This window comes from Cotesia glomerata, linkage group LG9, assembly GCF_020080835.1.
Source record: "Cotesia glomerata isolate CgM1 linkage group LG9, MPM_Cglom_v2.3, whole genome shotgun sequence".
Classification (NCBI taxonomy): domain Eukaryota; kingdom Metazoa; phylum Arthropoda; class Insecta; order Hymenoptera; family Braconidae; genus Cotesia; species Cotesia glomerata.
In genome coordinates this window covers 16496207-16512297 of record NC_058166.1, presented here as the reverse complement: position 1 = coordinate 16512297, position 16091 = coordinate 16496207, and the positions used below count along the sequence as shown (strand labels likewise).

The 16091-nt window shown below is 27.3% G+C and overlaps 1 protein-coding gene across 1 annotated transcript; it reads right to left on the bottom strand.

The window, feature by feature from the left end:
• Positions 1 to 14309: 14309 nt before the first annotated feature.
• LOC123272270 (ABC transporter G family member 7-like) lies at positions 14310 to 14807 on the bottom strand. The gene has a single exon (XM_044738968.1). It carries the CDS (start codon positions 14805 to 14807, stop codon positions 14310 to 14312), a length of 498 nt encoding a protein of 165 aa, XP_044594903.1.
• Positions 14808 to 16091: the final 1284 nt, after the last annotated feature.

Genomic DNA, 16091 nt, shown 5'->3' with positions numbered 1-16091 from the left:
ATAACTAGCTATAACTCACCCGCTTCACTGGGCGCTTTATAGAATTGCATTTTTATATCTAAACTTGAAATTTAATTAGAGTATTGTTTTGATTTGCATAAATTCCAAATTCCATCGAATGGGCATGTACCTTTTATCCATGAAATTATTCTAGCTAATATTTATTGTAACTTTCAATGTGCAATCATTATAAAATTTCTGTGGCTTTTTTACAAAAATGAAAAATAATTGATATGAAAAAAAAATTTGTAATGAGCATTGAAAGTTTCAGTTAAAGAAATTGCAGGTCTCACAAGTGAAGAAATCTGCCTAGCATATATAGATAACCAATAAAATTAAAAAATTTATTTTAAACAAATGACAATCGAATAGAATAAATTTAGTTACAATAAAAATTCATTATTTCTAAGTCAAAAAAATATAGATTCCGGATAAATAATCACCCACATATCATATACTAAAACCTTCTCCGAAATATGTTGCATCTTATGGTATACACGGAAAAAAGTAAACTGTAATAAATAATAGGCGATTTATAATAATTGATGATCAATTGGAAAAAATTACCATTTCAAACGGTAAAATCGTGATTTTAACAATTAATCTATAATATTTATCATTTAAATGCTACAATTTATTATTTACAGGGAAGAAAATACTATTTCAAACAGTAATATTCGCTATGTGAATGTCGAAAATGTTTAAGTATAATAATTAAGAATTTTGACTTTGATATTTATCATTTGGTACCTAAAAAATTCACTTGTAATCTCTGCAATTCGAATCTGGAAAGAGCTACCCACTGAAGTCATAGAATCACTCAGCCAAGACTCCTTCAAAAATAAAGCTTTTGAATTTTTTGTGAAACTAGAACGAGGAAATGTACTATAAATGTCAAACAGGCCATTTAAAAATTTAAAATAAAAAATTTACATTCTAAATTACTAAAGCATCTAATATGTTACCATTGAAAAAATTAGCTTTCAAATATTGCTCATTGATTCTATTGTTGTTCTCATTCTTATAAATAGTACAGTACTATTAAATTTTGCAACTATGTTATTAAATCATTCAAAATTATTAACTTCCTTAAAATATGATGATGTTAGTCTTATATATCTTATATATTTAATATTGTTATACGTGTACTTTATTATAAAAATTATGTATATTATTGCCATTCGGCTAGTTTGCCTTGACATAAAAATTGAATAAATAAATAAAATAAAATAAATAAAAAATGATCGCATGATAGGTCAAAAATGTAAACTACAGTTACTAAATTTCTATACAAGCAACGTCAATATTTACAAAGTAAAATGGTAAATTTTAAACGCAACGCTAAAAATCAAACTATTATTAATGATTTGCGTGGACTGGTAAAATATATATTTTAAGAGTAGAATTTTTACTGTTTCAAGTGTTAAATTCTCCGAGTGTGAGACCTTCCCCTTCTGCTCATAGTATAGACTATATATTGAAACGGCAATTTTTACTGTTTGAAACTGTAATTTTTTAAGATGAGAGAGTCGTTATTTACTATAGTGACAGCTACTAATCACATTTTCGATATTAAATTATAAATTGTGGTTTAAAAATTAACACCGAATTTATTCTCCATTTTTTACAGTGTATTTATTATAATTGATGTAACAATAACAACAACAGTAAAAACACATGAAATATACATATAATATTTAGTGTAAAATTAATTTAAAAAGTTGAAAGTATTTAGTTGGTGTTAATATGAGATTTAAAACGGTAAAAGAGTTGTATCTCGAGGGCGGAATAGGGTTAAAGGAAGAGCATGAAGAGTATGAAGAGGATGAAAGGGTGAGAGTGTGAGAGGATTAGAGAGCGGAGGGTGAGAGAGTGAATGAGAAAATTCTCATGAGACATCACGATCATGACGTTATTCAGCCACTTGCCCGAGCGTTCACGAGTTATCAATGGTGTTGACGTAACCTAATTTTCCATGGCAAGCTGGTAACGACGTTTTGCCCACGCAAGTGCGCCAGTAGACTGCCTCCAGCTCGCGCTATATTGAAGCGGTTCGAGGCGAGGTTATCGAGCAAAATTTAAACTACGGATGACGAGCGAGGCTCGCTAATTCACCTTGATGGATTTTCATACTCATCTTATAACCTCCATTCTTATTTATATAATAATAATGATAATATAATAATAAAAAAAATTTTTTTCAGAGTATGTAAAAAGAATAAAGACTGTGCCCTCATTTAAAATAAATTTTTATATTATATTATGAAAACTAGCAACCTTACACTCACTACGTGACTTGTAAACTTTAATAAATGAAACTTTACTTTATTAAATAATGAATTTTGTTTAAATGCACTATACTTTCTTAAATATTGACATTTTTAAAGATATAAGTTCACCCTGATGTTACACTCATCAAAAGCTTTCATTTGAGTACCCACATGCATTTTGATATATTTTTCATCTACACATATATATAATATATGGGTGATTCTCTGTAAGGATGTTTTTTGTTGTCCCAGTAGGCATTTTTTATTAGAAAAATTGTTATTTTGTTACTAAAAAAAATTTATTACGAAAGTAAAAAAACATTTCTATTTGGAGCATTGAAAACTAAAATGAAATAAATTTTGGTTTTTTTGCTATAAATTCGTAAATCACCGAAATAACAGTCCCCTGGGCTGTCACATTCCCAAAATTATAACTTTAAGATTAAATTTTAAGTTATTCGTCAATAATATATAATTTGGTCCATAATGTTTATAAACTTAATTAGTTAACTAACAATCTTCTTCAATAAAAAGTACCGAAAATTAATTTGTTTCATTAAATTCATTAAATCAAAGTTTGTCCCAGGCACTTTAAGATTAGTCCCCTGCCAGAAGTTCAAAGCCAAAAAAAAAATCCAGCGTGTTATTTTACCTTTTGTAAGGTTTATAAGGATCTAACTAGCCTTGAGTTAATAACCATAGGGCTTTTAGCGCTTTATCGGCATTTTATTTAGTGTCAAAACGCCGTTTGTGCTGGAAATATGTGTCTGGGCCACTTCAAAACTCAGTCCCCTGGCAGCTATTTTTATTTATAATTTATTTATAAAATTGGATCCATAAGTCTTAATATTATTCTAATTTATGTAAACATTCATTGAGAACTTGAAAAGTTGAATGCATTGAAATAGTTTGCTTGATTTTTCTCAATTTGATAAAAAAAACAGTTCCCTGGAAAGCAGTCCCCTGTCATGTTCTATGGCAAAAGATACACAAATATCGAAAAAGCAAAAATAAGTTCGGCTGTTTATTTATTATGACTAAGCTGATAGTTTTGTAGCCCTTGTTAATTTTTTTTCTAATGAAATCAAAAATAATTTGGTCGGAAAATTTTGTACAGATTTAAGATGTTTTTACAGAGAATCACCCATATATATATATATATATATATATATATATATATATATATATATATATATATATATATATATATATATATATATGAAAAATTGATGTGGGTATTCAAATAAAAGGTCTTGATGAGTGTAACATCGGGATGAGCTTATATCTTTAAAAATATCAATATTTCACAAGATGTTTGTTAAATTGTATTTTACTTTCTTAACTATTGACCTTTTTAAAAATATAAGCTCATCTTGATGTTACACTTATCAAGAGCTTTCATTTGAGTACCCACATCAATTTTTCATAGATTTTTCATATATACATATATATAATATATATAAATATATGAAAAATTGATGTGGGTACTCAAATGAAAGGTCTCGATGAGTGTAACATCAGGATGAGCTTATATCCTTAAAAATGTATATAGTTCCCAAGATACAAGATCATTTCTCAATTATATATCTAGAGATCGAACATTTCGAATGAAGCCTTAATACTTATAATAATAAATTGACTATCAATGAGAATGATCTAAAACCTTGAAAAGGCACAAATTCAAATTAAGACCTTTGCAATAACACTAAATTTATCATGGACACAAAATTTTCCTTATTCTCTTAATAATAATAATTAAAAACAAATAAAATTAACAAAGTATTCTTTATACAAGTTTTCTCGTAAACTTATCAGATTAGTTACAGTTTTGTTCTTCGGGATTTAGCGAACTATTTCTCAAGTTTTTTTTTTTTATTTTTAAGGTCTTAGAAAGGTAACGAAGAAGAAAAAAAAACAAAGGTTAAATTAAGTAATTAACTTTGTTATTTGATTTCGAAAGATCAAGTGCGAAAAGAAAATTAATTGGGCAAGTAAGGGCGTTAAAAGATCCGAAGCTGAACACACATACCAGTACTTTAAATCATTTTCAAGAAAATCAACTACCCTTTAATTTAATTTATTATTCAAAGTACCTTCCCGCTGGTTTCGTGGCCTAATTACTTGTTAACGATAAATAGAGATTGTATCGGACAAGATGTCACTAGGAAATTATTTTAACTTATCTTAAAATAAAAAAAATTTATAAACGATCGCTTAAAGTTTTGATAAATAATTTATAAAATTGTGATTAGAGTGAGTGGCAGAAAAAAGACATGCAGTAAAAATAAAGACAAATGTAAGCTTATAAGAGACGGGGCTCTCGAACACATGCAGGAACGAGGAAATAAATGAGGAACTTTGTCCTGAATAGATTTGCAAAGGAGGTGAGAAAATAGCGTTTGCTACTACCGAGGAAGCTTGACAAATGATCTGTGCCTTAGGCAAGACTTTATACCAGACGCGACTTGGCGTCTCATTTTTACTCGATTGTGCCGCCTGTCGCCCGCAGTTCATTTAATAATTCCGTCTTTTTCATCCTACACACGCTACACTACCGAAATACGAGAGCTAAACTTTTTAAATTTAATTCAATAATATTTGAAAACATTTTTTTTGTACAGAAAAATTTATTGGAGTTTACCTGTGAGATAATAAAAAAATTTATTTTCGACAGTAAGAAAAATTTAATAATATAAAGATAAATTTAATAATATAAAGATAAATCTATTTTTATAAATAGAATATTATTATTATTTTTAAAAACTTTATGATTTGGAAAAACTAGATTTTTATTTAATAAGATTAAGTGTTAAATTAATGGTTTTGATTTAATTTATTTTTTATGGTCATTTTCACTTGAAAATATATGTAGAATAATTTCTAATAACAAAAAATAATGACTGTCATTAAAGTACATTTTTACAAATAATATTTGGCTATATTTTATTAATATTGAAGTTAAAAAAAAATTTAACATTAATAAAAAATTTACAACAGTCGAAGAATGATATTATTATTATTTTTTGTTTGACAATGTACTAGAATTATTTATCTTAACACATATTATTAAGATAATAAGCTAAATTTTGTAGCCAGTGAATTTATATGATAAAATGGGTTTTTATGATTAAGTTTGGTATCGTTGGAAAAGTCTTGACCTAGAGTTGTGCCTTTTCATGGTCTCATATCATTCTGACCAATAGTCAATTTATGATGATAAGTATTTAGGCTGCATTTGAAAGTGCTCTATTTCTAGATGCATGATTAAGAAATGACCTTGTATCTCGTGAACTATTGACATTTTTAAAGATATAAGTTTATCTCGATGTTACACTCATCGAGACCTTTCATTTAAGTACCCACATCAATTTTTCATATATACATATATAATATATATATATTATATATGTATATATGAAAAATTGATGTGGGTACTTAAATGAAAGGTCTCGATGAGTGTAACATCGAGATAAGCTTATATCTTTAAAAATGTCAATACTTAAGAAATGACATTGTTTCTTGTCAACTAATGATATTTTAAAAGATGTAAGCTCATCCCGACGTTACACTCATTAGGACCTTTCATTTAAATACCCACATCAATTTTTCATATATTTATATATATTATATGTATGTATATATAAATAATTTATCAAAATGCATGTGGGTACTCAAATGAAAGCTCTTGATGAGTGTAACATCAGGATGAGCTTATACCTTTAAAAATGTGAATAATAAAGCAATGACGTTGTATTTTGTTCACTGATGATATTTTTAACGATATAAGCTCATCTTGGAGTTACACTCATTAAGACCTTTCATTTGAGTACCCACATCAATTTTTCATATATTTATATATATATTATATATATGTATATATGAAAAATATATCAAAATGTATGTGGGTACTCTAATGAAAGCTCTTGATGAGTGTAACATCGGGATGAGCTTATATCTTTAAAAACGTCAATAGTTAAAAAAGTACAGTGCATTTTAACAAAAGCCATTATTTAATAAAGCAAAATTTTATTCATTTATAGTCCACAAGTTATGGCAGTAACATAGTGACTGCAAGGTTGCTAGTTTTAATTATTAAAATAATAAAAAATAATTATTGCATCGACATCAATACTTTTATTAATATTAGAGTTAACAAAAATTTTAACATTCATAAAAAATTTACAAGAGTACAGGAATGATATCATTATTATTATTATTTGTTTAAAAATACAATGTACTAAAATTATTTACTCAATATTTGTTATTTCAGTATCAAATTTCAACATTAAAAATAAAAAATTAAAAAAAAAACGAAATTTACCAATAACAGGAGCTTTAAAAATAAAAAAAGGTAAATATTTTACATCCACATTTTATTTTCTATCTGGATCAATTACAATTTTTTTTCATCAACGCGGCTAAATAAAAACATGAAACATCTATCGAAATAAAGGAGGTACAAACAGCAATATACTGTATTGCATCGGTAAAAAAATATACCCATCAACATCAATATATTCGTAGGTTGCAAATATTTATTGCAGTAAAAATCATTCATACGATTATTACTTTTTTTATGGTAAAGTAGTTTTTTATTCTGAAAGGATAATAGTCGCGATCGAGTGTGACTTTCAATTATCCATTATAGGGCAAGCTAAATGGTTTTTCAAATAGTACTTCTGTGATAGAACCTGGAGTGCCGATTGCAGGTGGAGGGTGATGGCGGGTTAAAGTATAAGAATGAGGATGAAGATGAGAAAAAGGATCGTCAAGAATACTTATATAAAAGAAAAAGGAAGAAAATTTAACGGGATTGGAAATCAGAGGATTGAAAAAGATGATGAGTTCGTGTGATCTGCGATAAAACCTCGATTCAACTAAAATCTTTGTAAAATTTATCTAAGAAATTTTTAATGCGAGTAATGGATTTATTTTATCGCGAATTGGGAATTTGATCGATTTATTTATAATTTACTGAAGAGAAGAAAGTTGACGCTGCGCCCCCTACAACTCAAGTGGAGCGTTTTACATATGTTATATATTTATACACAGAAAAAAAGGCTCACTTGAGCCAAGAAAATATTTTTCTTCCTAACTATTTTCTTCAGCGAAAAAAAAATTTTTTTTTGACATAAGAAATTTCACTTATTCAAACAAAATTAATTCTCTTGCTTTAAGAAATACGTATCTTGATCCAAAAAAATTTATTTAAGTCAAGAAAATCTTCTTGTTTTGAGAAAATTCAGCCCCTTGCTCCAAAAAATTTAGTTCTTTATAGAAGTAAATTTTCTTGTCTTGAGAAAATTTCTCTCTGGCTCCGAAAATTAAATATAGAGATAGAAGTAAATTTTCATAAATATTTTTATTGATTAACATGTCAAATGGGAAGATAAAATAATATTTCATCATTTTTTTTCATTCAATATGTATAATTGCACGGTAAAATAATATAAAATGGGAATCAAATATTCAAGAGAAAAATTTTCTCAAGGTAAGAAAATTTTTTTTTCAGCTGAAGTAGGTGGCGCTGCTTCCCTAAAGTATCTAAAAATCTTGATCAACTATAAAAATTTATTGTATCAAGTATTTATGATAATTTGAATTAGAAAAAAATTACTTCCACCAAGAATAGAATTTCAAGAATAATTTTTACTTCGGCCAACACAACTTCGGTCTTCCTTCAGGTACCCGAAAATTTTCTTGAGCCAAGAATTTTGTTCTCCAGTCAAGAAATTTTTCTTTCTGTGTAGCTACATTAAAATAAGTGCATAAGCTATAATATTTTACTGTAATACTTATGTACACTTGATACTTGACAACATGAACTATTTCAAGGATTTTTGATAAAAAATTTTGTTCTTGAAATAACTCTGATAAATTTCTGGTCTCTTTGCATTAAATACAATAAAATATTTATTGAATAGATCCACTAAGTCCGGGGTATTTATTGAGGCGGTCCCGCGATTCAGCGTGAGATATTATAAACGATAATGCTGCAAAAATATAGCTTTTCACGAGTGTGAAAAATAAACTCTCACCAGTAGCAGTAACAGGGGAAGGAAACTCCTCGGGGAGTCTCTCTATACCCTATATAATACATTCACTCGTATTACCAGCCCCACATTCACACCCTCTTGCGAAAACCGCTGGTATAGTTCCATACTGCTATATACTTCATGCCACTGGGAATAATTCACACCGTTAATTATCCGCGGATGTCACAAATAAAAGAGTTTAAGTAAGTTCCAACTAAATAAAACAATAGAATTTATTATTATTATTATTATTATTATTATTATTATTATTATTATTATTATCTATATTATTATTATTATTATTATTATTATTATTATTATTATTATTATTATTATTATTATTCACATGATAAAATCAGTTTTTTTAGTAAAATTTAGTATCATTCAAAAGTCTTGACTTGAATTTATGCCTTTTCAAGGTTTCATATCATTCTCACCGATAGTCAATTTATTGTGATAAATATTTAGGCTGCATTCAAAAATGCTCTATCTCTAGATACATAATTAAGAAATTACCTTGTATTTTGTGAACTATTAGCATTTTTAAAGATATAAGCTTATCCTGATGTTACACTCATCGAGACCTTTCATTTGAGTACCCACATCAATTTTTCATATATTTATATACATTATATATATACGTATATATGAAAAATATATCAAAATGCATGTGGGTACTCAAATGAAAGCTCTTGATGAGTGTAAAATCAGGATGAGTTTATATCTTAAAAAATGTGACTAGTAAAGCAATGACGTTGTAATTTGTCCACTGATGCGATTTTAAACGATATAAGCTCATCCTGATGTTACACTCATCAAGACCGTTCATTTGAGTACCCACATCAATTTTTCATATATTTATATACATTATATATATACGTATATATGAAAAATATATCAAAAATACCTTTGGGTACTTAAATGAAAACTCTTGATAAGTATAACACCGGGATGAGCTTATATCTTTAAAAATGTCAGTATTTAAGAAAGTACAGTGCAATTTAACAAAATTCATTATTTAATAAAGCAATAGTATATTGTGCAACAAGTGCGACAACGTCGCACGAGTTGCACATACTATTTTATATTACAAATGCGGCGATAGATGTGGGTACAAAATTGGGTTCCAGGGGCAAAGCCCCGGCGGGGGGTTGGGGAGCGGAGCCCCTCCAGTCCATAAAAACAAATAAAAAGTTAATAAAGAAACAAATATATATCACATAATAAATGCAAAGTCACTAATATTAATTAACAAAAAATAAATTTACACATTGAAACAATCAACTCATAAAATTAAATGACATTAAATTTAGCTGTCACTACAATTTTTTAATCTTCTTAAAAAAACAAATTTGTTCCAAAAAATTACTCATAAAATTGTATATTACACATCTAGGGCAGTAAAATAAGAAATGTCTCATATCACATGTAATTGTTGTCCGAGGCGAAGCCGAGGTCAATAATCATGTGATCTGAGGCTTTCTTATATACTGCCCGTGGTGTGTATACTATTTTTCTCACCTCCGGGCGGAAAGCGTCAACTTTCGTCCCGCTGCGCTAAACGAAAATGCCGCTTTCCGCCTCCGTCGAGGAGAAAAATAGTATACACACCACGGGCAGTAAATAAGAAAGCCTCAGATCACATGTTTATTGACCTCGGCTTCGCCTCGGACAACAATTACATGTGATCTGAGACATTTCTTATTTTACTGCCCTAGATGTGTAATATACTATTTCTCCTCGACGGAGGCGGAAAGCGGCATTTTCGTTTAGCGCAGCGGGACGAAAGTTGACGCTTTCCGCCCGGAGGTGAGAAAAATTGCATTTTTTATTTTATAAAATTCCTTCATGTCAATTTAAAAAAAAAATTTTTTTTGTCATAAGTTATTTTTTACAAAAATTATTAAAATGATCAAATTTCTGCTCAATTAATTTTTATCACAGTTAGCTCAATATTAATTAATTGTTATTACTTTCGTTAAAAGTATGAACTTTGTAATGTCAACCTCACTTCTTTAATATGGACAGTTAGATTGTGTTTTTTTTTTGTTATTTATTTTAATTTTAGCAATTTTCACAGTCAATTGCATGCGACAAGGATAGTTTGAGTGCGCCAAAAATAATTCGCGTGCGACAAGTAAACTTGTCGCACTTAAATAACGGTTTCATTTATGAAAAAATTCATGCGTAATTTTAAAATAGGCAAACAGCTCTTTTTCAACCGCAACAGAGAGCGCCAAGATACTACTTTTCCCGCATTATTATTATTATAATTATTATTATTTAAATTGATGAATAGTTAAAATTATCTATGCATAATAACGGAAAAAAAATTCTTATAAATTTCCATAAAATTACAATCCGATGGTGCAATTCATTGTTGCTTATATCCACGACTTAACTGTCTGACGTTTTCATATAAATAACCTCCAAAATAGCGTGTCCACTGTACGCCCAATAAATCTTTATATAAACTATTATATAGACTGCTAGAGAGAAAGCTGGGGCGAAATAAAGTTATGACCGTTCATACTCTACACTGATATTATATACACGCTGGTGTACTTTATACCGGGACACCTTAACTTCCTTTTCAAACTCTCGATTTTTATTGTATTCAAAGTACTAACTGCATCACAATCACAATAACAACAATAATAATAATAATAATAATAATAATAATAATAATAAAAGTTGCGGTAAACGATACATATATGGAAAATCGGTTGACAAAACTTATACCCGGATATATTATTATTATGAAATATATATTTGAGTCAACTTACTAAAACTTGTATGTAAATCAGATTTAATAAAACTTGTTTACAGACATTTACCTACGTAACAACAAATTTTACACATACATTGGTAACACAATTTCATAAATAATATTGAATTGCTTTTCAATACAACAAATAATTTTTTTTTGTTCAATATATATACATATATTGGAAAATAATCTCAAAATTTCTCTTAAAAACATTTCTACATTGATAAAAAAAATTAACCTGATTAAAGAGAAGAAATTTTAAACGACGAACATTATTTTAAAGAGTTTGATCATTTTAAATAAATCAGAAAAATTCTTGAACTAAGTAAAATTTAATTAAAGCTTAAATCTTAAACTAAAAACAATTTTTGAGTTCAGGAATTTTTTTATTTGACTCAAATTGATCAAATTCTTCATAATATGACTTTTGTAATGATATTCATCATGATATTATTAACTATCTCCATCATTAAATGGATATGTCTAATGATATTCACCAGAATATTGATAATGTTAATATTTATCGTGTTATGGGTATTATCAATGACATTCATCATGTAATTTATATTGATAGCGATATTCATCATGACATAGATTTTGCATCGATATTATCCATAATATTGATATTTTCGATGATATCCAAAATTGTGATATTTTCGATAATGTCCAAAATTGTGATATTATTGATAATATTCATCATAGTATTGATGTTGATAATGATATTCATCATGATATTATTAACTATCTTCATCATGAAATAGATATGTACAACGATATTTACGAGAATATTAATAATATATATCGTGATATTGATATTGTTAACGATATTCATCGTGGAATTGATGTTGATAGTGATATTCATCATGACATAAATTTTTTTAACGATACTCCCAAAAATATTTATATTTTTGATGATATCCAAAATTCTGATATTATTGATGATATTTATTATAGCATTGATAATGATATTCACCATGAAATAGATTTTTTTAACGATATTTTCCATAGTATTGATATTTTTTATGATATCCAAGATTGTGATATTATTGATGATATTCATTATAGCATTAATAATGATAATAATATTCAGCATAGCATTGATATTGATAACGAAACATGACATAAATTTTTTGAGCGATAATCCTAATGATATTGATATTTTCGATGTTATCCAAGATTCTTATATCGTTGATGATATTTATCATAGTTTTGATGTTGATAATGATATTCATGATGGCATTGCTATTGATAATGATATTCATCATGATATCGATTTTTTTAACTATATTTTCCATAATATTAATATTTTCGATGATATCTAAGATTCTGATGTTGTTGATGATATTTACCATAGCATTGATAATGAAAATGATATTCATGATGGTATTGATATTGATAGTGATATTCATCATGACATAGATTTTTTAATGATATTCTCCATAAAATTAATATTTTCGATGATATCAAAGATTCTGATATTATTGTATAATAATAGATAATGATATTCATGATGGTATTGATATTGATAGTGATATTCATCATGACATTTATTTGTTGTTTTAAAATGCGGTATCATAATAATTAATAATTATAATAATAAGTAAAAACTAATAGTAATAGTAATACTGATATTGATATTTTTAAAGATAATTTTCTTAAATAAAGTTAACTTTTTCATGATTATATTATACCTAAAGAGTACAACAAGAAGACGTAGATCTAGATAAAGATGAAGATACATAACATGATATACCCGAGAATACAGCGATACTCTAATTAAGGAAGACTTTGTGTTATTAACTTGCTTACGAATCAGGCACGTACGGGATTTAATTTGACAACATGACATAGGTATGTTGGTTTAGTTTATTATCTTTCGAGACTAAGGCTTAGTCGTGTTATTTGACTTTAATTATCATCGGATCGTAATTTATCAGTTTAATTTTCTCTTAAAAACAAAATTCGAAATAATTATCATGAAAGTTTACAAAATAGAAAAAAAAGAAAAATACAAAATAAATATCAGTATTGTGTTGGAAAGTACCGAGCCAGTTGGCGACAGATCGTCGTCGTGATGATGCCACGAGATGAAAGAGCGAGAATATAAGCGTAGAAAGAATAAGGGAGAAAATGAGGGCGAAGAGACCGGGGTTAGGAGGAAGAGGAGGAGGAAGAACTTGAAAACTCTCGTGAAACTTGGATGGTCGACGTTCTACGGAAACTTTTCTCCACGGCTAATCTCTTCCGGTGAAGCAGGAGTATACCTTAGGCTCTTGGGAGAAGTACCGTTTGTTTCTCAACAAAAAGAGTTAAACTTTTTTTTTAAAAATAACTAATGGAAATAAAAAATAAATAAATATAAAGTTAAATATAAATAACACAAAACAATGTCGACAATCGGTGTTTATGGACGCCATTGTCAACGCTTAAGATACTATAGGCGTTAAAACAAGTACTGCAATTCTACTTTTTCACTCTCATATACTTACAGTCAATTAAAGCTCTTTTCATTTATCAGTTGAAGTTTGATATTGATTTTTTATCAGTTTCTTTACGATCGTTTTAATAATGCTTTATTACAGTGATAAAAAATAAATTTTAGTCAGAAAGAAAAATCATGTTTAATATCAATATCATTATCAATGTCATGATGAATATCGATATCATTATCAATGTCATGATGAATATCGATATCATTATCAATGTCATGATGAATATCATCACCACTATCAATATTACGGTGAATATTATGATGAATATTGATATTACGATGAATATCATCTAAAATATCAATTTCATGATAAATACTATGGATATTACCATTATAATGAATATCACTAAGAATTTCCATATTATGATGAATATCATTATCAATATCACTGTTATCATAGAGATCATCAACAATATTAACGTTACGGTGAATATTATTGAAAATATTCACATCATGATGAATATCATCAGTAATATCGATTTTATGATGAATATCATGAGTTAATACTCATTAATATTAATTAATATTAATATTCACTATAATTACCATTATAGTGAATATCACTAAAAATATCCATGTTATGATGAATATCATTGTCAATATTACTGCCATCATGGACATTATCAACAATATTAACGTTATGGTGAATATTATTGAAAATATTCACATCATGATGAATATCATCAGTAATATCGATTTTATGATGAATATCATGAGTTAATACTCATTAATATTAATTAATATTAATATTCACTATAATTACCATTATAGTGAATATCACTAAAAATATCCATGTTATGATGAATATCATTGTCAATATTACTGGTATAATGAATACCATCAAGAATATTAATTTTATGCTGAATATTACTGAAAATATCGATAATATGATGAATATCATTATCAAAATCACTACAATCATGAATATCATTAACAATATTAACGTTATGGTGAATATTATTGAAAATATTCATATCACGATGAATATCATTATCAATATTGATTTCATGATGAAAATCATGAGTATTAACGTTATGGTGAATATTATTGAAAATATTCATATCACGATGAATATCATTATCAATATTAATGCCATCATGAATATCATCAATAATATTAATGTTATAGTGAATATTACTGAAAATATCCATATTCTGAAAAACATTATTAACAATATCACTGCCACCATGAATATCATCAACAATATTAACGTTATGGTGAATATTATTGAAAATATTCATTATATGAGGAATATCAATATCATGATAAATATCATAAGTATTATCATTATAGTAAATATCACTAAAAATTTTTATATTATGATGAATATCATTATCAATATCACTTCTATCATGAATATCACTAACAATATTAACGTGATAGTGAATATTATTGAAAATATTTATATCATGATGAATATCAGTATCATGCAGACTATTATTAACAATATCATGCAGGATATTTTCAACAATATCGATTTCATGATGAATATCACGAATAATATCAATGTCATGATAAATATCGTTTTTAGTATCATGTATCAAGGAGTTAATAACTAGAAATTCATTTTAATTGATTCAATTAGAACGTACTTAAGTTCTTTTTTTTTTAATTTCAATTACCAAAGGACACGTAATTAAAACTAAATTTTATCCTTATAATAAATGAATTACAAACTACTTAAAACGTAATTACAAAATATACTCAAGCTAGTAATAATATACTAATGAACTTAAATATTATTATACTAAATATAAAATATAAATATACTTCGTAGAGAAACAATTAATTAAATTTACTACATGTGTGTTGAAGTTTGACTTTAGTACTTGTTAGTGCTCGCAAACCCTCAACTTCATTTACTCTATCTCTATACCATTAGCTTCTAGAATTTCTCGGGCTTGAGGTTGCCCGCAGATCGGCTGATCCTGATTGCAAGCTGCAGGGACATCGATCCTGGTTCATTCACTTATTCCATCACTACATTCACCACGGCTCAATACAGAGTACATAGACATACTGGCTACTGAGAACTTAAATGTAAATGCATTAGCCTTTGAAATTAATTTGTTTAGTTTCACTTCCACTTTGATTGATTTACATTCGCTTTGCTTTATTTTTTCTAATACTTATTGATTAATTTAAAATTATTTTATCCAACTAGAATTTTCAATTTGAAAAAAAATTCTTTTAATTATTCAACTTTTAATTTTAAAAACATTATTAATTTTTTTTTATTTTATAATCTTATTAATTAGTAAGTTATACAGATGACTTGACAGTGTTTTTACTCTTTTTCTCACGACATTTTAATTTAACGGAGACGCAATTAGCACGATTATAAAGAAACAGACAGGTGTGTCCGGTAGTGCAAAAATATTAAGTTTACTCAACTCTAGCTCAAGCTCGAGTTATACCCTGCCCTATTTCTTTAAACTTTTCTCCATTGAAACTAAGCTAAGATAAATTATATCAAGAAATGAGTTTCATTCACAATTATACTTTATATTTTTAGCTCTTTGCTT

What these genes read in the sequence shown, in the direction of transcription:
- LOC123272270 (XM_044738968.1), bottom strand. Translation starts at nt 14,807, where the DNA reads ATGAATATTTTCAATAATATTCACCATAACGTTAATATTGTTGATGAT.